This window comes from Otolemur garnettii, unplaced genomic scaffold, assembly GCF_000181295.1.
Source record: "Otolemur garnettii isolate 467f Iridium unplaced genomic scaffold, OtoGar3 scaffold00066, whole genome shotgun sequence".
Lineage (NCBI taxonomy): Eukaryota > Metazoa > Chordata > Mammalia > Primates > Galagidae > Otolemur > Otolemur garnettii.
This window is the reverse complement of record NW_003852461.1, coordinates 3,710,956-3,734,129: the sequence shown is the minus strand read 5'-3', so window position 1 is coordinate 3,734,129 and position 23,174 is coordinate 3,710,956. Positions and strand designations below refer to the sequence as shown.

General features: G+C 45.2%; 1 protein-coding gene across 1 annotated transcript in view; it reads left to right on the top strand.

Annotated features, from left to right (window-relative positions):
• Nucleotides 1-7,752: 7,752 nt before the first annotated feature.
• Nucleotides 7,753-23,174, top strand: part of FYB2 (FYN binding protein 2) — a 57,295-nt gene continuing 41,873 nt past the window's right edge. Inside the window, 3 exon segments of the mRNA XM_023515098.1 lie at nt 7,753-8,488; nt 10,352-10,513; nt 12,324-12,357. Of these exon segments, the coding sequence (XP_023370866.1) occupies nt 7,753-8,488; nt 10,352-10,513; nt 12,324-12,357 (932 nt within the window).

The window sequence follows — 23,174 nt, the reverse complement described above, 5'->3', positions numbered from 1 at the left end:
AAGGAAATTCTCGGGCTTAAAGCAACAGTTTCCCACTTTTTGGTACCAGGGGCTGGTTTCATGGAAGATAATTTTTCCATGAATGGGGGGGAAGGCAGAACTCAGGAAGGGATGAGAACAAAGGGAGCAGCGGCTGTAAATACAGATGAAGCTGCTTACTGGGGGGCTGGTCACTCACCCCCTGCTTGGCGGCCGGGTTCAAGTTTCACAGAAGACAATTTCTCTACCGCAGACAGTTTTGGAGCCAGAGGTCGGGGACTGCAGGTTCAAAGGGTCCAGCGTACAGCGTGGGCTGCGAGGCCGGATGGCAGGAGCTTGATTACCAGTTTTGATCTTTCCTTGCTGTGACCTTGAATACGCATTACCATATCCTTGTTTGTGTCCTGGGAATACACTGGATTTAAAAGAGCCGATGTATCTGAAGGGCTTAGAATGATTTCTGGTGTATAGTAATATCGTAAAAGTGTTGCCATTTTTGCTTTTATTGTCATTATTATATCTTAGATTCCTAGAACATAAAAATTGAATGAGAGATGTTTGTTGGATGGAATCTTTTTCCCTAGTGACTAAATATGTTCATCTGCATTTAATAATACCACCCTAAAGAGCTGCGATTCAGACTTATATCTCTTACACCCAGTTCTCTCCATTCTGTTGAAATATCAATGCCTTTGTTTTTCTTGGCCAGTTGCTACACCCTTGGTTGATTTCCATATCAAAGAGACAAACTCCTTCTGTTTAAGGGACATCCCTGTCTTTCATCTAGAATTGTTCCCATAATAATCTTTGGAATTGTTTTGGCCTGTACTTCCCAGATGAGGTATTTGAGGCTCCTCCAGTACAAATCAGAAGTGTTCAGGCTCTTTTCCCATGATAGCAAATAGATAATTCAGCTCCATGGGCATTCTAATCCTCCCTCACAAAGATGATACAGGAAAAAAATTAAAATTCTGTACATAGTTCATGTATGATGCGAACCTGCTAACTTTTAAAAATATTAAAAATATTCATTCACTGATTCATTTATTCACCAAGATTTTGTGAGCCACAGGGCTGCTGCTTGGGATACCAAAATAAATGAGATTCTGTTCCTGTCTTAAAGGGATTCTGAAAGACTTATAAATCAAGGATTCATTCCTTCACCAGATCTTTTTTGAGCACCCACTATGGGTCAAATATGCTTCTAGGAACTGGCGTTACGGCAGTGAACGAAAAACTGTAATAGGGCAAAGTACCTGTCCTCAAAGAATTTACATTCCGCCTGAGGGAGAGAGACAGTGTGGTGGGTGCTGACAGGTGCCATACAGAAAAACAAAGCCAAGATACGTGGATTGGTCAGGGAGTTTTTGTTGTAGAAAACCAAATCTATTGTTGCCAGTTTGAACAGAAAGGAATTTCTGATAAAGTATTTCAGGAATTTCCAGGAGTTCTGGGGAGTAGCTCGGATATGGCAGTTAAGGGAAGAGTCTGATTGTCCCAGCAGGAGCCCATCAGTGCCGCTGGCCACTGCCTGGCCTCTGCATAGCTGTGCCCCACAGGGTACCCTCTCTTGAGTGGCGATACCCATGGTCCTTGTTTTCCACACCTCCCACAGATACCACAGATACCCGGGAGACATAGCTCTGAGCATTCCAGGTTGCGTGTCGGGGGAAATTCTCTGGAAAGGGCTGGGTGAGCCAGGCTACACGCGGGATTAGCAGGTGAAGGCTACATTTCCCACAGTATGGGCACAAGAAATGTATCAGACGCCGCGTCACCGGCTCGCCAGCAAACCCTTAGTAGCTCACCACCTGCTCTGAAGAATAAGCCTTAACTCTGAGAAGACTTGGCCTCTGCTTTCTTTCCCAGCCTCACAACCCGAACCACGGGGCTCCAGTGTGTGACTTGCAATTTCTCCCCATACACACATGCCGTTTCGTGTTGCCAAGCCTCCTTTGTTCTCACTGGTCTCTCTCTCCAGACTGGCCCTGCACGCGCTTGCCTGGCTGACTGTTTCAACTGAAGAACCCTCTCTAGGAAGCCTCCTTGGCACCCCCACATTGCAGCATGAGCCTCTTTTCTATGTCCTCGTGGTAGACTCGTGCCACACACTTAATAACTTCCTGCATCATATTAAAAACAATCAATTTGTGTCTGTCTCCCTCATTCTCTGAGTTTCAGAAGGTCGGGGACCGCCTCTTCCATCTTAGTAAGCCTAACCCAGTGCACGATAGGCAGCCTATAAATATTTTGACATGAGTTGAATATTGAACAGGCAGGAATTTGCAAGTTCAAGCAATAGGGGAAAGTTGGTCTTTGCAGGAAAGAGCATATTCAGTGCTACAGAGACACGAAAAGGGCACAACAGGTTTGGAGAAGCATCAGTGGGGCAGCCACGTGGCTGGAAGGCGCAGGTGGGGGAGGGGATGGGTTCCCCGCCAGAACACGGAGGGGGCTAGGATTAGGGTGGGCCTTACGTGCGCAGCTAAAGAGCTTATTTGAAAGCTTTGGGGAAGCCAAGCTGAAGGATTTTAAACATGTAGGAGACTTACACGATCAGATTTGGATTTTTAAAGAGGTTTTCTAACAGCTGGGTAAATAGTAGATTAGCGGGGCTCAGCGTAGAAGCCGAGACTCCATGAAGAAGTCACCCCCAGCCCTAAATGGGGGAGAAGTGAAGGACTGGCTCCGGCATGACAAAAGGATGGGCTCAGGGCTGCTGAAATTTAATATCAGCGGGATTCGAGCACCAGACAAATGGAGCATAGTTTTTACCAGAAGGCCCATTGGCCAACTTCCAACCCACCCTTACCCCACTGGCCTCATGCCCTCAACTCTGAACTCCCACCCATGGGCAATGACTAATAAGAAACAAAATGCATCATATCTATCTGCCGTTTATGACAAGGAACATAAAATTTATTAATTTTTTTTGTTAAATCATAGCTGTATACATTCATGCATTTATGGGGTACAATGTACTGATTTTATATATAATTTGGAATGCTTACATCAAACTGGTTAACATGGCCTTCACCTCACTTTCTTAATTATTGTGTTAAGACATTTATACTCTATACATAATAGATTTGCCATGTACCCTTGCAAAATGCACCATAGGTGTGGTCCTGACGATTACCCTCCTTCCACCCATCTTCCTCTCCCTCCTCCCCTCCTCTTCCCCCTTCACCTTGGGCTGTGGTTGGGTTATATTTTTCATATGGAAGTGTGGGTGATTATATATTGGTTTCGTAGTAGAGCTGAGTACATTGAATACTTTTTCCTCCATTCTTGAGATACTTTACTAAGGAGAATATGTTCCAGCTCCATCCATGTAAACATAAAAGAGGTAAAGTCTCTATCTTTTTTAAAGCTGTGTAATATTCCATGGTGTACATATACCATAATTTATTGATCCATTTGTGGGTTGATGGGCACTTGGGCCTCTTCCATGACTTGGCGATTATGAATTGGGCTGTGATACTGCTGCTAGAAGGGGCCTTGGAGATCCTCTAGACCAAGCCCTAATTTGATATATACCTGAGCCAGAGAAAAGAAATGACTTCTGTACTATACCTCTGTAAACAAGTGATGGGCGCCCAGTCCCTATAGCACCATCTATTTAATTCTCCATATGGCACTTGTCTCTCACGTTTTCTTGCTTCTGTGCTTATTTTCTTTCTCCCCCTGGCATGTGAAAGTAATATTGAAGACCAGAGTCCTTGACTGTCTAAAACAACCATTTTGTCTATTAAGGAGACACTTAGTAAACATTTGTTGATAGAGGAATGAGCCAGATTTGTTCCTGCCTGAACGCATGATCTTTGCAGAAGACCTTGGTTTGGGGGTCATCAAATCCATACTTTTATTTCCTACTGGGGCTTTGCTTATCAATCCTACAGAGACTGAAATCATACAGACACTAAAATCTATGAAGCAGTAACATTGTACAGCAGTTCATGTGGTTTCTAATGTGATGAACTAAAAATATTCATTATTATATTACTTTGAAAATATACACTGACAAACTCACATCCATTAGAACAGTGGTTCTCAACCTTCCTAATGCTGCGACCCTTGAATACAGTTCCTCATGTTGTGGTGACCCCCAACCATAAAATTATTTTCGTTGCTACTTCATAACTGTAATTTTGCTACTGTTATGAATTGTAATGTAAATATCTGATATGCAGGATGTATTTAGGCGACTCCTATGAAAAGGTCGTTCGACCTCCAAAAAGGTTGCAACCCAAAGGTTGGGCTGTATTAGAATGTCTGCTATAGGTCAGGTGCAGTGGCTCATACCTGTAATCTCAGCATCCTGGGAGCTCAAGGTAGGTGGATTGTTTGAGCTCAGGAGTTCAAGACAAGCCTGAGCAAGAAAGAGACCCTTGTCTCTACTAAAAATAGACAAATTAGCTGGGCATGGTAGCAGGTGCCTGTGGTCCCAGCTACTTGGGAGGCTGAGGCAGGATTGCTTGAGCCCAGGCGTTTGAGGTTGCAGAGAGCTATGATGCCATCACCATATTCTAGCCAGAGTAACAGAGAAAGACTATTTTTTTTTTTTGAGACAAAGAGTGGCTACTATAAAAAAAAAAGAAGTGTTGGTAATGATGTGGAAAACTTTTAACCCCTGTGCATTGTTGGTGGGAATTAAAATGGCACAGTTGGTACGGAAAACAGCATGGCTATGCCTTAAAAAGTCAAAATTAAGGCTGGGACAGTGGCTCATCCCTGAGTCGTCATAGCACTTTGAGACGCTGAAGTAGGAAGATCACTTGAGGGTAGGAATTCAAGACCAGCCTGAGCAACATAGCATGACCCTGTCTCTATGAAAACAGAAAACTTAGCCAGGCATGGTGGCACGCACTCACGGTACCAGCTATGCAGGAGGCTGGGGCAGGAGAATCACTTGAGCCCAGGAATTTGAGGTTGCAATGAGCTGTGATGACACCATTGCATTCTAGCCTGGGAAATAGAATGAGACTTCAACTCAAAAAACAATAATAATAACTACAAATTGAATTACCATACCGTCCTGTAATTTCACATCTCGGAACATCCCCCCAAAGAATTGAAAGCAGGATCTCAAAGGATATTTGTACATCTATATTCACAGAAGCACCTTTTGTGATGGCTAAATGATGGAATGAGCCCAGTGTCCACTGACGGGCGAATGGATAATTAGAAGGTGTTATATGCACGCGATGAATATTATTCAGCCTTAAAAAGGAAGGAAATTCTAAAACATACTACCACATGGCTAAACCTTGAGACCATTGTGCTAAGTAAACTAAGCCAGTCACAAAAAACAAATACTGTCTGATCCGCTCAGATGCGGTACCTAGAGTCACATTCATAGACAGGAAGAAGAATGTGGGGGACAAATGTGGCATTGCTGCTCAATGGACTTAGAGTTTTAGTTCTGCAAGATGAGTTCAGGAGATTAGTTCAGAGCAATGTGAATCTGCCTAACACTGTTCAACTCTAGCATTAAAAATGGTTAGGATAGTGTATTTGACATGGTGTGTATTTCGCCACAAATGTACACGTCTGTTACCTCATTTGCTCCTTATAATAATTTTGAATGGTTGTTAGAAATATAAGTCCCATTTTACAGTGAGGAAAACAGGCTCACAGAAGTGAAAGGAATCACCCCCGACATGTAACTAGGAAAAGTCTAAGTCGAGCTTCACACTCACATCTCCCGATTCCATGGCCAGTGCTGGCTTCTGCTGCCTCAGAGGAGAGAAAGTGTAATTGAATGCCCTTGTTTTCTGGTTGGAGTATAAGGAATAAACCCTGGGCAATTTGTGGAGAGAGCTGTGCGTGTGGGAGAGTGTGTGAGAGGGAGGGACGAAGTGAGAGCAGAGAGGAGAGAGGGCAGGCGGCTCCCAGACACCCCCGGCTTGGCTTCCTGCTTCTTGTTCCACTCCCCCCTCCCTGAATCTCTGGAAGGCAGGTGTGAGTCAACTGTAAACACAGGGAGAAAAGGTCACCGTCTTCCCTCAGCTGGCACAATCAAAAGTCACTGCCATGGAGATGGTCTGCGTACATGGAATTAAAAACCTTTAAGATGACTGGGAGAAGAGAGTGGCTCTTACTTTTTGAAATGGCTCCAACAAATGACCTTCTACCTCCTGCGGAGGCAAAAAGTGACAAGATGCACTTATGAAAATAAATGAGGTCTGGTGGGAGAAAGAGGAAGGTGGGAGGAGCTTGGGACAGGAGAGTCAACCTTGTATCTACCTGGTGGGGCACCCGGCAGCTGACGCCCTGTATAATCCCAGCCACACTCTTCCAAGGGCTGCCCCAAGGGCTGGGCGGCCATCACTACCATCCTTTTCATGGTGGATTTCAGCAGAATTTACTGAGAAGAGCATAATCTCTTGAAGGGAGTTAAGAATACAAGAGGATCATCTTGCCCCTTATAAAGAGGTTTCATTTGTCATGAATAACCTATTGTGTGTCAGGCACTGTTCTGGGCACTTTACGTATGGTAACCCTAATCCTTCCACCACTTAACAACTTATTTTTATGATAGGACTTACAGGGAAGATTGAGTTTCCCAAAATATTTACCAAGGTAGTAAAGAGCAGAGTTAGAATTCGTTTTCTTCTTTTTTTTTCTTTTAGGATGTTGAGGACACACATGTTTTGTTTACATAATTTGTTTTCTGCACATACTGAGTCAAGGTTAGAAGCGTGCCCCCCACCCCGACAGCATGCACCATGCCCAATAGGTGTGAGTTTCCCCAACCCCTCCTCCCTCCCTCCAGCTTGATTTTCACTGAGATTTACACCCATGTGTTCCCTTAAGTGTTGATTGGTCAGTTCCAACCTGGTCTTGTGTACGTGTCTGTGTTTTTCCAGTCCCGTGATGTCTCACTTAGAAGAATGATTTCCAGTTCCATCCAGGTTGCCACAAAAGATATGAGTTCACCATTTGTCTCCATGGCTGAGTAGTGCTCCATAGTCTGCATATACCATGTTTTATTAACCCACTCATGTATCGTGGGCCCTTGGGGGGTTTCCAGGTCTGTGCGATCGTGAATTGTACTGCTATAAAGGTTCGAGGGCAGAGTCAGCATTTAAACACAAGCCTGTCTAGCTCCAAAGTTTGTTCTTTACTCCATAGTGTTAAGTTCAACAGCCAAGGTACAAAGAGCTTTGCAAGCACCGAGGAGTCTGGGGAGAAGTTCGCCACGCCTGTCATTGCAGGGGAAATTTTGATGGAGAGGTGGGCATTGACCAGCAAGAAAGCAGTGCACAAGTAGATGGGATGCATTTTGTGATGTGGGAACACAAAGCAAAGCGGAGGTGGCGGGGGTTACAAGATTTCTAGACAGTCCTAAACAGTCCTGTTTGGGTTGTGGGTAATTGTGCTGGGCTATGTCTGAAGATCATAACTCCACCAGCTTTGGAACTGGTCGGGACCACAGTACAAAAGCTTGAATGCTGCATGATGCAGCTCAGAACTTACTTTTATCAAATGGGGAGCCGTCAAAAATCTGGATCAAGGGGTTTTTCCACAGTTGTTAGTAGTATTATCTAAAAGTATTATCTGCTTTTTATAGGCTATGAAAAAATTAAACACACCTGAAGTGTTTTAAAGAGAACATAATCATTTTCATGCCATCTCACGTAGACAATAGCGTTACTGCTTAATGTTACCCAGTAGCTTGAGTATTAATAATCGTGTGACATTAGCAGTGAAGTGAGTTAATCACGCTGGCTTTTTTCCTGGAATAATGAGACAATATTGTTTTCTTTTATGTTTTAGAAAGGGGTAAAAAACTTTGAGGAACTTCGAGCCAAATTTCAAAATCGGGATGCTCCACCTCTTCCAGGTCCTATCAAATTCCCAGCAGGTGTTTCTCAAAAAGGTGACACGGGGAGCCCGCAGTCAACCCAGATTCCAGCTAACAGGAAACTGCTGGCATCCAGCCACAGGCAGCCTCCACCATGTTCCAGTGGCGAGTCCCAGCCTCTTCCACCCCAGAAGAGTGGAATTCAGAAATGCTGTAATTCCCCAGAAGCTCTGGGAAACCCTGCCGAGTGTCCTGCCCTCGATTCACAGAAGGCTCCTCCGTTGTTAGATGTGACTCAATCAAACGCTGAGTTACCCGATGCAGAGAAAGTAACGGTGGCCAGTAGCTTCAGAGAGAAGCTCCAGAACTGGGAGAAGGTCTCATCTCAGAAAAGTGCAATGCCATCGACCCTTCTCTGGGCCACTTGGGAAAGTGAGACCGCCCGTGTGGAGAGGCACAAAGGCCTGGGACTTACTGCACGGGAGTCGAGGGGCAAGGAGGAAGTAAAAGGAGCCCAGACCCTTCCTTCCCAGAGGCACCTGCTGGCCCAAAGAAAGTCGCTCACGGCCTCTGAAGATCCTTCTTTTCTACTCTCTCCACATGGCAGGCAGAGCCAGAAAAATCCCAGGCCCAAGAGAAGCCTGGCAGGAGGTCTCTATCAGCCTATCTACGAGCGTGAGCTTGCCAGCCAGGCCCCAGGTAAGAAAGTAACCGGCACGCGGTCATTCTGGTTTTCTAATTTAGAGTCTGTTAACTTGGGGCAGTCATACATGCATACACCAACTGGGCAATGCTGCTCCCAACTCCAGTGTGAATATTCTAGGGTGACTATCTGCTACATGGTAACCTCAGGTTTAAGTACAGTGCTTCATCTCCCGGAATTACACTGTGAGATAGTTTGACCAAACATGCATTAGAATCCTAGCTCTACTTCTTACAAGTTGGATGTACTTGGGACACACACACACATACACATGAACTTGGGTCACACACACACACACACACACACACACACATATAACTTCTTAGAGGCTGGTCTGCTGTCTTATACATCAAATGCAATTTTCAATCAATTGCTAATCTTCTGTCTCAGGAAGTAGCACAACGATTTCTCAGGCCAAAAACCTAGGAGTCATGCTCTTTTTCCCTCCTCATTCTTTGCATTGAATTCTTGAGCAAGCTCCTGGTTCTACCACCAAAATATGTTCTGAATGCCTCTCCTCTGCCCTTATCCACACCACCAGCATCATCTCTCCCGGGACCACTTCATCAGCCCCCCACCAGTCCTCCTCCTCCCATACTCTTCCCCTCTTGTATTGTATTTTCCTCCTTCTAAGGAAGGATCACATTGTTCTGCCCCAATCAATTTACTTCTTGCCCATTTGCCCTCTCCTCCGTCACCCCCTTGCTTTTCCTTAGACCATGCTACTTCCAGCCCAGGTGTCCACCTGGGACAACCTCCCCCCAGGTCTTTGGGGTTTCACTACATCACTTCATCAAGGCTGTGCTCATGTGCCACCTGCTCTGAGTCGACCTCGTTGATTACTTGATCTACAATAGTTACTCCACGCCCATCCTCAAGGCACTTGGATTATTTAAGATTTTATGCTGTTTTCAGTAGAAGAGGCAGATAAGATTTTCATACATAATATTGGAATTCCTGCTGCAGTTGGACTTATGAATGCAGAAGAATAAAATATATAAAATCACAGTTCTCCTAGAAAATTCCACGTAAAATTCACAGGTGCCCAGACACCACACAGTTGGCCTTGAAGCCAGTCCCAGGCTACGAGCCTTGGACATCAGAAGTCAATGCTCGCTCCTCGTTCTGGCCCCCTGTTATTTGCACATCACTGGTGCTTGAGGAATCCATCCAGTGAATAGTCACAGTCCTTCTCCTCTGAAGTAGGCCCTGAGCTTGGTGCTGGGAGGCCACTAGGACATAGTCCCTGTCCATGGGAACCCATGTTTAATGAGAAGATTAGCCAATGTCTCCAACAGAGCACCCAGGTAGAGAGATTAGCAAGGTGCTTACAGGGATAGGAACAGGGAATGGTTAATTCTGGCCTTGATTTCTGATAGACATAAAATAAAACTTTCCAGAGGAGGTGCCTTTACAGCACAGCCTTAAAAGAATAAATTAAAGTTTGCCAAGACAGGGAAGAGCATTTCAAAACCAAGAAGGGCATGAACAAAACCTTTGGTCCATGAGCACCTTTTAAGGCTAAGTCAAATCTGGAGAACCAAAAAGCCCATGAAATAAATGAGAAATGTTTGAGCTTAAGGTTGGGGAAGCAGGACATTACAGGGTCACCAGGAAGGACCCTAGAAGCACAGGTGTGGCCAGGTGGGGTAGACATGGCAGAGGGGAGTGACCGATGTCCCGCTGTCACCAGGGTGGCAGCCTGGTGACTAGTCATGTTTGTGTATTGCTTAGGGCTCTCGGCTGCTGGACAGAGAAGAGGGTGGGAGGGAGCGAGGCAAGAAGACCAGTCCATTTCCCCCGAAAAGCTATGAAATGGCAGTAATCATAATGTACACTGTTTTACTCTCTGTGCTTAGAGAAACAGCCAGATGTCCGGCATCACTACCTTCCCAAAACGAAGCCACTGCCTTCCGTCAAGTCCCTGGGTCCTCCTCCCCCAAAGCCTGCAAAGCCCCCTCTCGTGAGACTCCAGGCCTTCCAGAGGCAGCTGGCCGCTATGCCCAAGACCCGACGGGAAGGTAAGGAAAAGCCCAGGGCCCCCCATGTGGCCAGAGCCTGTACCCCAGTCTCCTCCCTGTCCACATCGCCTCCCAGGTGACGACAGGCTACTGTTTTTCCAAGGCCATGGACATCCATCACTGCTCCTTCTCACACAGAGGCCGTGGCAGCTTGCCCGTGAAATGACAGATCTGTGCACTTGGGCCCTTATCACTCCAGGGCCAGCCCACTTCCCCTGAGAGCACTGCTCTGGGTCGCTGGGAATCTGTCCAAGAGGAAAAAAATGGAAAGTCTCTGAGCAGGGGTGCAGCGAGCCTTTGTGTTCCTGCAAAGCCTGTGTGTTGTCAACACAGTGTACAGAAAGGGGAAGGGAGAAGGGAGGGAGCAAGCGTGAACTTGACCTGGAGCTCCCCTCAGACCTCTGTGATCTGCCTTAAAGTAATTCATTGAAGACACCTCTCCCCGGAAGCCCCTGGTCCTTCCAGGGACTGAAGCATCCCTGGAAGCCATTTTTCTATGTCGTTTCTGCGTTAGCTCTGCCATTGAAAGGAACATGCGTCACCCCTCCCTGCTCCCACCACAGTCTGATCTCGTTGACATTTTAAACACCCCAGCTTATGTTCACGCACCGTGGTCCTGGGCTAACATTTGTTTTGCTGTGGCCATCAGCACCAGCAGATGGTGCACCCACAGAGCTAGCGGCCTGTGATTGTTCATTTATCTGCTGTGGGCAATGTCATGGCTAAATTATTCTAACTCAGTGGTCCTCAAACTTCACCACACATCAGAGTCACCTAGAGGATTTGTTAGAACACGGATTGCTGGGCCCCATCCTCAGAAGTTTCTGCTTCCGTGGGTCTGGGATGGAGCCAGAAATTTGCCTTTTCACAAGTTCCAGGGGCTGTTGATGCAGTTGGTCCAGGGACCAGACTCTGAGAATGACTGCTGCAAGTCACCTTAAGCCTGGCCTTGAGAGAACATTCTATATGGGAAGACAAGGCCGTTAAAAGTACACCTTAGCAATATGGCTACCTCCTTATGATAGAAGACTAAGTGTGATCTCTATATATATTAATTAAGGCCTCAAATCATCACTCTGAAAAGGAAGGAGGTCTGTCAAACAGCATAGGGCAAAGTCCTGATTCTTTTCTAATGAAATGGCTTTGTAGACCCTGCTCCCTGAATTATTGGCCATTTAAGTTTGGGCATGTCACTCACTCAGCTTCATTTTGCTTTGCCTGTAAAGCGAGGCCAATAATAACACAGGCAGTGTTAGACAGTGCTCAGCACACCAGTAAGTGCTCAATAAATGTTCAAGGTTATTTTGAAGAAACATCAAGTAGCTATATTCTATGGGTGGTGTCCTTTGATGGAAACAAGAGATTCATGCTTGAGCTCAGGAGTTTGACACTGGCCTGAGCAAAGCAAGACCCCGTCTCTACTAAAAAGATAGAAAAACTAGCCAAGCATCGGAGCACACGCCTGTAGTCCCAGCTACTCGGGAGGCTGAGGCAAGAGGAACTCGTAAGCCCAAGAGTTTGAGGTTGCTGTGGGCTAGGACACCACAGTATGCTAGCCTGGGCAAGAGAGTGAGATTATTTCAAATACATTTTCAAAAGGAAGAAAGAAAGAAGAGAATTAAGAGCTAAACCCCACAAGGCTAGAGCCCCAAGCTCAAAGCATGAGGCTGTGCAGGAGAGCGCTGCTGGGACTGCACAGGTGAGCTGAGCCCCACACTTCTCCCTGGGGTTAGGTCATGGCACGAGCATCAGTCGCGTTAATAGGGCTGCCGTCTGTGTCTCTTGTTTACTCTGCCTTTTGCTCTTGCAGTGACTGTGGAAGAAGGCCACCTGTCCCTGGAGAGGTAAGTGCATGTTCCTTAATTGTGCAAGAGGATGGCCCATGAGCCAGGGCCCTTAGCCCGCCCAAGAGCAGGCAGTTAGCACAAGCCACACAGCTGCATTTCTCAGAAGCGCTGCTGCAAGAGCAGACTTGTAAGCACCATGCTGCAACTTTTGTTTTAAATGAAAGATTAAATAAACTGCATTTAACGACCGTGCTGACATTAAGTTGCAAGGATGATCCTCTGAGGTATTTTTTTTTTTATTATTACACAGTTGGGTTCGGTAAATTGAAACATCAGCTTCTATAGTCATAAATGGAATTAGAAGCTAAAGAATGCTCTGGGCAGCTAGTGTGCTGTTAGGAATTGGTAATGGGATAAAGGACATTCTATTGCGGTGCCCTCATTCTAAGAATTGTGTCATGTTAAGTGTCAGCTCATTAACTCACTCCACCAAGTAATATCTATAGAGTCCTTTGATGTATTGGGCACGGAGCTGGCTACTTAATAAAGAGTCCCTCGTGTGGTCGCCTCAAGACGGATGCACACTTGCTACTGCTGTCTAGTGTTACAGGTCAAGGCTCCTGGACACAGGAAGTTTGCCACTTGCTGGGCCGTGATTCCAGCCCAAACGTGCCCAGACTATTTTGATTATATACGTTACCTGTCTCACAAGGATGTTCCCCGTTCTCAGGAAGATTTGACTGAGAAGGAGTGCCAAACTTAAAAACAAATAATTAGGGTGGTGCCTGTGGCTCAAAGGAGTAGGGAGCCGGCCCCATATGCCGGAGATGGCGGGTTCAAACCCAGTCCTGGCCAAAAACTGCAACAAAATAAAATAAACAAATAATCATAGTACTCATTACCAAGTGTTTTTTTCCTTTTTTGCACTTTTTGGCCAGGGCTGGGTTTGAACCCACCACCTCGAGCATATGGGGCTGGTGCCCTACTCCTTTGAGCCACAGGTGCTGCCCCATATTACTCATTACCAAGTGTTTATAATAGTAAAGTGTGTCCTTGTTAAGTTTTGTGATAGTGGAAGATGCATGATTCAGAGTTTGCTCCAATGAGGGTGTGGTTGCATTTACTCCAGACGGTCAGAGGAGTCTTTAAAGATGTATGAATTATCCATCACTACTGTAATACCATGCACTAAACCATCATAAAACTTTCGTAGCAAATAACATTTGTCTGTGGGATCCAGCTGATCTGGCCTGGGGTCAGCTGGGCTTGCACGTACGTTTGCTGTCAACTGTGGGGTCTCCAGGCAACTTTGCTGAGAGTTAGGTTGGCTTTCTAGCAGCAGAGACTGTCAGGGGTGGCTCACTCATATGGAGTAGCTTACAGTTGGCTGATCTAGGATTGGCTTGGCTGGGATGACCAGGGCACATTGACGAGGCACCGTCTGTACCTCCTCCTCCAGCAAACTTGCTCAGGAACATTCTTCTAGAAGTTGCCCCAAGCAGTGAGACAAGCCCAATAGCACTTTTCACGCCTTTGCTGTGTTTCCTTTGCTGACATCTGACCAGCAAAGCAAGTCACATGGCCAAGCCCAGAGTCAGAGCAGGAGGGCAGCTAAAGTTTATGTGGCAAAGGGCAGGGATCCAGGAAGGAGTGAAGAATAGGGGCATGGATCCAGTCAACCTGTCCCTGCGGAGGAAACATTTGACATGAGTATTGCTGCAGTGCATATAAGGCACTCTACGCAGAGGCAGGAGGTGTGAAGTAAAGCGTCTAATTGGTGGAAACTAGAAATAGTTCAGTAGAGTTAGAGTGTAGGAGGAATGGGAATGGGATTGTAGCAAAAGACAGGAGCCACAGCACGGAGGATCTTGTACACCAAGGAATTGACAGGATGATCTTGGTCAACAAGGGAGTTAGTGTGGGGTGCTGGGCACCATTCATATGTTCCAGGAATTCCTGGGTTAGTTGTCCATTTGCAAGTTAAATGACAGCATGGGGTAGGCCAGTGGAGCCCTCTTTGATGTGCATTCATTCGAAGGAGAGAAAATAATTTAGGTGGCTCAGACAGGGGTTTACAGTCTTCACTCAGTGATCACAGGCCCCAGTGTGACAGTTGGAAGGGACGACACACCTGTGCCGTGTTCTCGGTCTTGGCTCTGTCATTCCTCTTACACTTGTAAGCATCTCAGCATGATTAGAAGGTGATCACATTTTCCTACAGCTTAGCTCTAAATTAAGCTGGCATTGTCTATGGCACTTTGATCAAAGAAATAGCAATCCATCTCACAGCCTGGGAAACAAACTTGCTGGGATGGGTTTTTTGGCAGAAAACGGTCAGTCTCCAACATGGTACCCTCCTTGTAAGGGATTTACAAGGGCAATGTTCACTATTCCATACCTTCACATGGACTTCGGAACCCATCACCATCTACCATGAGGCTTCCTTGCACACCAATCATGATATGGGCCATAGAGCTATAAGAGTGAAGACAAAGGAGATGAGGAGGGTCCAGCACACTCAGGGGCAGGTTCCTGGAAGATAAGAGAACTTGAGCTGTGTTCTGCATGCTGGGTAGAAATTAGAGAGGTGTACTTATGTGTTCCTTTTTGTGAGACTATAAGATGGTAAGGAAAGGGCATTATTGCCTAAAATAACCACATTCCTGATATGTGCTTGGGGGATGAATGGGTGGGTGGGTGGATGGGCGAGGTGGATGGATGGATGGATGAGTGGGTGGATGGATGGGTGGGTAGATGGATGGATGGATGGGTGGGTGGATGGATGGGTTGGTGGATGGATGGATGGGTGGATGGATGGGTGAGTGGGTTGATGGATGGATGGGTGGATGGATGGGTGGGTGGATGGAGGAATGGGTAAGTGGGTAGATGGATGGGTGGATGGATGGATGGGTGGGTGGATGAGTGGGTGGGTGAGTGAATGGCTAGATGGGTGGGTGGGTAGGTGGATGGATAGATGGGTGGATAGGTAAGTGGGTGGATGGATGGGTGGGTGGATGGATGGATGGATAGGTGGGTGGATGGATGAATGGGTGAGTGGATTGGTGGTTGGATGGATGGATGGATAGATGAGTGGGTGGGTAAAAGGAATGGATGGTTGGGTGGATGGATGGATGGATAGATGTGTGGATGGATGGGTGGGTAGATGGGTGGATGGATGGATGGATGGATGGATGGATGGGTGGGTGGATATGTGGGTGGATGCATGGGTGGGTTGAAAGCCAGGAGGTGCACTTTATAAAGAGGGAGCAACAGACAATAGTCTAGTGTGGAAAAATAAGAGATAAGGTTGAATTCTAAACTGCATTAAGTGACATGTAACAGTTTGTTCTTTGTTTTGCCAACAGTAAGTTAGTCTGAACAAGCACATGCCATGATGCGGACAGCTTTAGACAACTTCCATGAAAACTGGCACTTGTCTGGGAGGGACATCTTCTGTGTTCAGGGCATTAACCTTTGATTCAGAGATTAGAATAGAAATAGAGTATATAGGACACTGTTTTCCAGCCTTTTTTTTTTATCTCACCACACGGTTGAACCTGTGGTTAAACTTCTGTGGCACACTTAAATTATGTCGATCCAAAAAAAGAGTAAAAAAGAAAAGAATATATTTACTGGGCTTTGAACTTATTTCAAAAATAATTTAATTAATTATCTTCAAAAATTTTTGCACACTTGTGGCACACCAGTTAAAAATCACTGATGTAGGTTGTCATTACTGGAAAGGATGTGTTGATTATCTGAGGGAGCCAAGCCATGGAGCATAAAGTTAATGAGAGCCTGGGTTTTAAATCCAAGCCCTACCACTTAACACCTATGTGTAGATGGATGGGTGAATGGGTCAGTGGGTGGGTGGGTGGATGGATGGGTGGGTGGGTGTTTGGATGGATGGTTGGTTGGATGGATGGATGGAAAGATGGATGGATGGATGGATGGATGGTAGATGGACCCACCTATCCATCCATCCATCCACCCAACTATCCATCAATTCCCCACTCAGTCATCCATCCATCCATCCAACCACTCACCCATTCATTCATCCACCCACCCATCCATTTATCCATCCTGGGTTTTAAATCCAAGCCCTACCACTTGACACCTATGTAACCCTTGGTACATGATAATTACAGTAAGACTGTGGACAAAATACCAAGGGTAAAGGTTTAGGGTGGCTCCTGGCAGCTAGAGAGTGAAAAGTTTGTTCTGTTATCATATAACCTTCCACCAAAGACAAGAGCTCAAGCTCAGAACTGCAGTCTCTTTAAACCCCATTCCTTCATCAGCCTTACCTCCTTTCTTTTTGGGGACACCATGTTGTTCCCTGACTCCATTTCTCACTCTTTCCTCCCATCTTCCCTTCTCTCCCTCCCTGCTCTCTGCTCTTTCTTTCTCATCTCTTCCCTCCACTATTTACCCTCTCTCTAATATAAAATAATCTTCTGCTTTTATATCCTTAACAAACAAACAAAAACCTCCATTCACAAGAAGCTCAATACCGGGGATTCAAGTATTTTTCTTGGTTGGAGAAAATTCTGTTCCTTTCACATGTATTTTTTTAAAATAGTCACTCTATGCCTCGCACTCGTACGTACCCTGAGAACACAACAGTACACACTTTAACAAGATAGCTTAATATTCGTGTACATGCACACTTGTTTGTTTACTTATTTATAAGTCTTTCAAGTTGATCTGGAAAGCAAATTGACTACCCTACCCAAACTCCTACCCACCTGTCTATCTACTCTTTGGGACAATAAATATTACTACCACCTTTAGCCCTTCTTTATGTGACAATTCTCAAATCATCTGAGGACTATATTCTTCTCTAAATTAAAATTCTCATTGTTTTCATCCATGATTTGTAAATCAGGCATCTTTGTATTCTAGCTGTGTTTCTGTGGCTATTCTATTTATTTATTTATTTATTTATTTTTAGAGACAGTCTCACTCTGTTGCCCTGGGTAGAGTTCCATGGCATCACAGCTCCCAGCAACCTCGAACTCTTGGGCATAAACAATTCTTTTGCTTTAGTCTCCCAAGTAGCTGGACTACAGATGCCCCCCAACAATGCCCAGCTATTTTCCTGTTGCAGTTGTCATTGTTGGTTAGCAGGTCCAGGCCAGGCTCAAACCCGCCATATTTGGTGCACGTGGCTGGTGCTGTAACCACTGGGCTATGGGACCTGGGTCCATATTTTATTGATAATTATCTCATTAAGAACTCAGTGCACCTACACTGGCCATCTTTGAAACTCAGTTCTCTCCACAATGTGTATAAAATATAAGGGGCGGCATTGTGTAATGGGACAACAGGTTGTGGAGTAAGATTAGCATAGGCTCAAAACTTCACCTTACCTTGGACAATTCATTAACAGCTTAGACCTTTCATGTTTACATCTGTAAAGTGGGCGCAATCAAAGTATTTACTATGTTTTGTTGTCATCAAGGTTGAGTGAGAAAAATTAGTTATATAAAGCATGTAATATACAAAAGACACTCACTGAGTTTCAGTTTCTTCAACTCTTGGCCTCTCCATCTCTTGTTATTTTTGAAATGTTAACAACTCATTAGTTCCCAACAGTGAGATGGCTCTTTAGAGATTATTCTTTACCATCAATCTCTTACAGAAGCCAAGCTGGCTGGCGTCCATCTTGAATAAGCAGCCCCTATTCGTGTGGGCAAAGCAGGTTAGTCCCAGGGCTGCAAGTCAGCCTGGATCACTGTCAGTACTCAGCACAGTTGGCTACTGTATTATTCATTAGCTATGAACTTGGCTTCTCTCCTGTTAAGAAGTGTCAGAGGGTAGTCCCAACTCGGAATCTCCGACACAGACACACAGGAAGAGAGAGGCTGTTGACTTTGGGAATAGAGAAGGTTCAGATAGCACGCTGTTTCCCAGGGGAGAGTCTATGCATGAATTGTTGGGAGTTTATCATTTTCTTTCTTGAACTTTTAAATTTTGTGGGGATTTGTTTGTTTATTTGAGACAGAGTCTTACTGTGTCACCCTCTGTAGAGTACTGTAGTGTCACAGCTCAAAGCAACCTCCAACTCTTAGGCTTATGCAATTCTCTTGCCTAAGCCTCCCAAGTAGCTGGGACTACAGGCACCCACAACAATGCCCAGCTGTTGCAGTTATCATTGTTCCTTAGCTGACCCGGGCTGGGTTCAAACCCGCCACCTTCAGTGCCTGTGGCCAGCGGCGTAACCACTGTGCTATGGGTTCCGAGCCTGTATTTTTGTTTTGATGATAGTCTTTAGAAGCTAAGGTAAGCTTATTTTCAGTCTTCTGGATGAACCCTTTTATGCCTGATACTTTCAAACATACTTTTATATCTGTGTGTTCGATATTTCTACCCCATGCAGGGTGGGAAACACAGGTGCCTTCTAGGGCTGGGCAGATCATGTGACTGTCTCGAGGACCCATCTTAGGCAGAGGAATGTAGTGGACCCTGTGGAAGTGGGGAATAGATGCCTTACTAAGGCTTGCAGATAAAATTATGACAGTAATAAAAACAAGACTGTGGAGAAGCAAAATGCATCTGCAGGCCTTGTTGGACTAGTAGTGTCATAAAGAAAACTTTTACGTATTAGGATAAGAACCAGGAGTGAAATAAAGTTTAGGATGATCAAGAAAGATCTCTGATTAATGGATACAAAAACATACATAGTTAGAAGTAAGACCTAGTGCTCAGTACATCACTATTAGAGGGTGACTGTAGTTAACAATAATATATTGCACATTTCAAAATAGCTAGGAAAGAATAATTCAAATGTTCCTAGTGGAAGAAAATTGTGATAGATATCCCAGTTACCCTGAATTGACCTTTATGCATTATATGAATGTGTCAAAATATCACATGTATCTTGAATATGTGTACCCTTGTTATGTATCAATCAACCAATAAAAGAAAAGCCTCTCTGAGGTGGTGGCATTGGGCTGCGTCTGGTCATAGGCAGTCTAGGAGATGAACATGGCAGGAGAGGGAATGGCTGTTGCAAAGTCTCAAGGGAGAAACTCCCTCCATCTGTATAAAGAACCAGAAAAGAGAGAATTACCAAGCACAGAGAGCAGGGGGAACAGAGAGCCCGGTGAGTCACGGGACGAATTTGGGTTTTGTTCTAAATGCAATGGGAATTCAGTACAGAGTTTTAAGCCAAGGACAAGAGCTGACATTTTTTTTTCTTTTATTTCTGAATTATTATTATCATTTGAAACAGTCTCACTCTATTGCCCTGGGTAGAGTACCATGGCGTCATAGCTCCCAGCAACCTCAAACTTCTGGGCTTAAGAGATCCTCTTGCCTCAGCCTCCCAAGTAGCTGGGACTACAGACATGTGCTATAATGTCCAGCTAGTTTTTCTATTTTTGATAGAGACAGGGTCTTGCTTTTGCTCAGGTTGGTCTTGAACTCCTAAGCTCAGACAATCCACCTACTTTGGCCTTTCAGAGTGCTAGGATTATTGGCGTGAGCCATCATACTCAGCCCAACATTTTTTTTAGAGACAGAATCTCACTTTATCACCCTCAGTAGAGTGCTATGGTGTCACAGCTCACAGCAATCTCCAACTCCTGGGCTTACGCAATTCTCTTGCCTCAGCCTCCCGAGTAGCTGGGGCTACAGGTGCCCACCAAAACAACTGGCTATTTTTTGCAAGAGAGGGAATTTCTTGCAGTTTGGCTGGGCCCAGGTGCAAACCCACCACCCTGGGTATATGGGGCCAGCGCCCCACCCACTGAGCCACAGGTGCCGCCCACATTTATTTTTCTTAAGATTGGATGCTGTTAGGATCTCTGGATGCTGTATAAATAATATATTTAGTGGGGAAACAGGTGCAAACAAGACAGACTAGGAAGCTATGTCAGCAACAACAATAACCCAGACCCGTGCTGTTTGTTCTTACATATACGATTCCAGTTATGATAATTTTAAGAAGCAGACAGGCCTCTTTGCCTCCTTGCCCTGGCAATGGAGGCCCGTTCACTGTCCATGGGGAATGTACATCCCATTTTAGAGGTGAGGAAACTGAATCACGAAGAGGTTAAGTAACTGAACATGGACAGGGTGGTAGAAATGAGATAGTCATAGATTCAAGTTCTATGTTGGAGGAGAACCAACACTCGCCGGATCAGCCTGGGGAAAGAGAGACTCTCACACAACTTCCAGGTTCTGGCCGTTTCCATCACTGTTGAAATTAACACGTGTGAAGTGCGGGGCACATGGTCAGCTCTGTGCCAGAACAATTCTTCCTGAAAGCTCCTTGGATTGTTTTCTACTTAATAACAACAACAACAAAGAGCATGACACCGTGCGTGTTAGAATCACCCAAGGCTGGTTGAAATTGCTTGTGACGACAGTGCTCTTTCCTGAACCGCCGCATTTCAGGTAATTAAAACTGGTACAGACCTGATCTGGTTGACCAACAAAAAAACGGCCTCTTTGTAGAGATATTTGAGAGGCAAAAGGAGGCCCCGAAATCCCAGTGTGCTGGAATAAATGGAATCGCTGTGGGAGAAGATTGAAAAGGTTTTTTTGATCCTGTTCTCTATGGCGTTTTAGACCCAGAACATTTAGGCACCGTCAGCTTAAGCCACTTTAATAACTTCTTATTATTTCTCTTTAATTGGACTTCAGGGGACACAACAGGACCACTGATTGGCCTGCCTTTCACAAGGACAGTGGTGGGAGGAGCAGTGAGTTTACTATGAATTTTTCTCTTCTTTCATGTTTTCAAAGATTTCACTTTAAAAAAGGAATTCACTTACAGCATCTATTTATTAAATAAGCACTTTTTCATAATACCTTGTGCTTTCTGTTCACCTCTCATTTTAAAACTCCCAGCCACACCAACTCAAGAAGTACATATAATAAGTGGCTCATGGGTCGTCTGACCACAGGGAACGAGGTTAAGTAATGCAGGATCATGCAGCTGGATCAGCCATGCTGGGGTTTGATCTGGTGAATCTGGCTGCAGAGTACAGACTCTCAACACCGCCCGAGGTGCCTGCCTGAGGATTCACACAGACGCTTTACCTGCAGCAAAAGAAGGCAAGGTTTGATAGACCCATGACCTGCTCTACAAACTGAGCCTGGATACCCTCCAGGCAAGGGTTCTTGTTCATTTTCTGTGTTATCCTAGGCCAGTCTTTTCCAACTTTTTTGTCTCACGGCACACTTGACTGTATAGTTAAACTTCCATGGCACACTTAAATTATGTTGATCAAAAAAAAAAAAAGAGTAAAAATAAGAACATACTTACCGTGTTTTGAACTTCTTTCAAAAATAACTGGATTAATTATCTTTAAATTTTTTCACTGCACACCAGTTGAAAATCACTGTTCTAGACCATGAGAGTCCCAAGTTCAAGGACCTTGTCTATTATTTGTTTTTATAGTCTGGAATAGTCACTGGCAGAGGAGCTCAGTGAAAACAGTTAATGACATGACACCATTTACCTGTGTATCTATTTTTGATAGAGACAGAGTCTCACCTTTACTCAGGCTGGTCTTGAACTCCTGAGCTCAGGCAATCCACCCACCTCAGCCTTCCAGAGTGCTAGGACTTCAGGAGTGAGCCACGGTGCGAGCCCAATGTTTATTTTCTTAGGATCGCTCTAGATGCCGTATAAATAATATATTTAGTAGGAATATATTGTGACTAGGGCTAAATTATATTTTTAGAAGCTCATCCTGGCTTCTCTGTGGAAAATAGGCTTCTCCAGTATTTCTATGTCAGAGGATCAAAGGATAAATGTAGCTGTGAATTGACACAGCTCCGACACCGTAGGAGACATTGATGAACCTCAGTGAGGAATATACAAGATCCAGAGCAACAGCGGGAAAATCAAACTAGTTTCAAAAAGTAATGAAATAATCTCAGGACCATGGCAATGACGATTGAGGGCCCTGTATACAGAACCAGGCGAGGAGGGGGGCTATTTGGAATCAGCAGCTGGAGAGTTTTGTTAAAGGGCATGAGGTGAGGCCTGGTGGCTGAGAAGGAGCCAGCCACGCAGCAAGGCATCAACCAGCAGGAGCAGAGTCTGCAAAGCCCCCGGGGGGAGAGAGCTGGGCACCCCTGCAGGACAGCGAGGAGGCCAGTGTACTGGGGGGTGGGGGGACGGAATGCAGGGTGGGACCAGGAAAGGTGCACAGGAACGAAATCAGAAGATAAGGAGCTTCTTTGGTGTTTAATTAGAAAGAATCAGAGGAAGCCACTGGAGGGTCTTAAGCAGGATCGTGACTAGGGCTAACTTTTATTTTTAGAAGCTTATCCTGGCTGCTGGGTGGAGAACAGGTTACACAAGGACTAGAGAAAATAACACTTGATCAGTGTTTAAGAGGAAAAGAAGGAGCTTGCGCAGAGGGTGTGGTAAGCAGAGGAATCACACATACAAAAGGAGGCAGGAAGCACCCTGGGGTGACCACGGTTAGGGTGAGCTGGGGAAGGGCAGGCAGGCCGCAAAGAGTAGTGTTCAGTAAATAGAGGGAGATAGGAGAGCAGACTTAGATGGCACTCAGCTTGAGACTCGCCCAGGTCCAGTCTTTTGTGTCATTTTCCCTTTACCTCCGTGTGCCTTACCCCCTTGTCTAAATTATAAATTCCTCAAAAGCAGAGAGGTCTAATAATTCTTTCTTACCAGCTGACTAATTAAAGTGAGTCTCAATTGAATGACAGCTCCACCAGGTGATCTTGGAAATGTTATTTACTATCTTTGGGCCTCCTGTTTCTTCACATGGGAAATGGTGAAATCAAATCCTACCTCCTAGGGTTGCCGGGAGGAGTGTGATAAATGCTCCGTATCTATAATTCTGCGAAGTGGAATTACAACGTTGTAAATACTTGATAAGTGACAG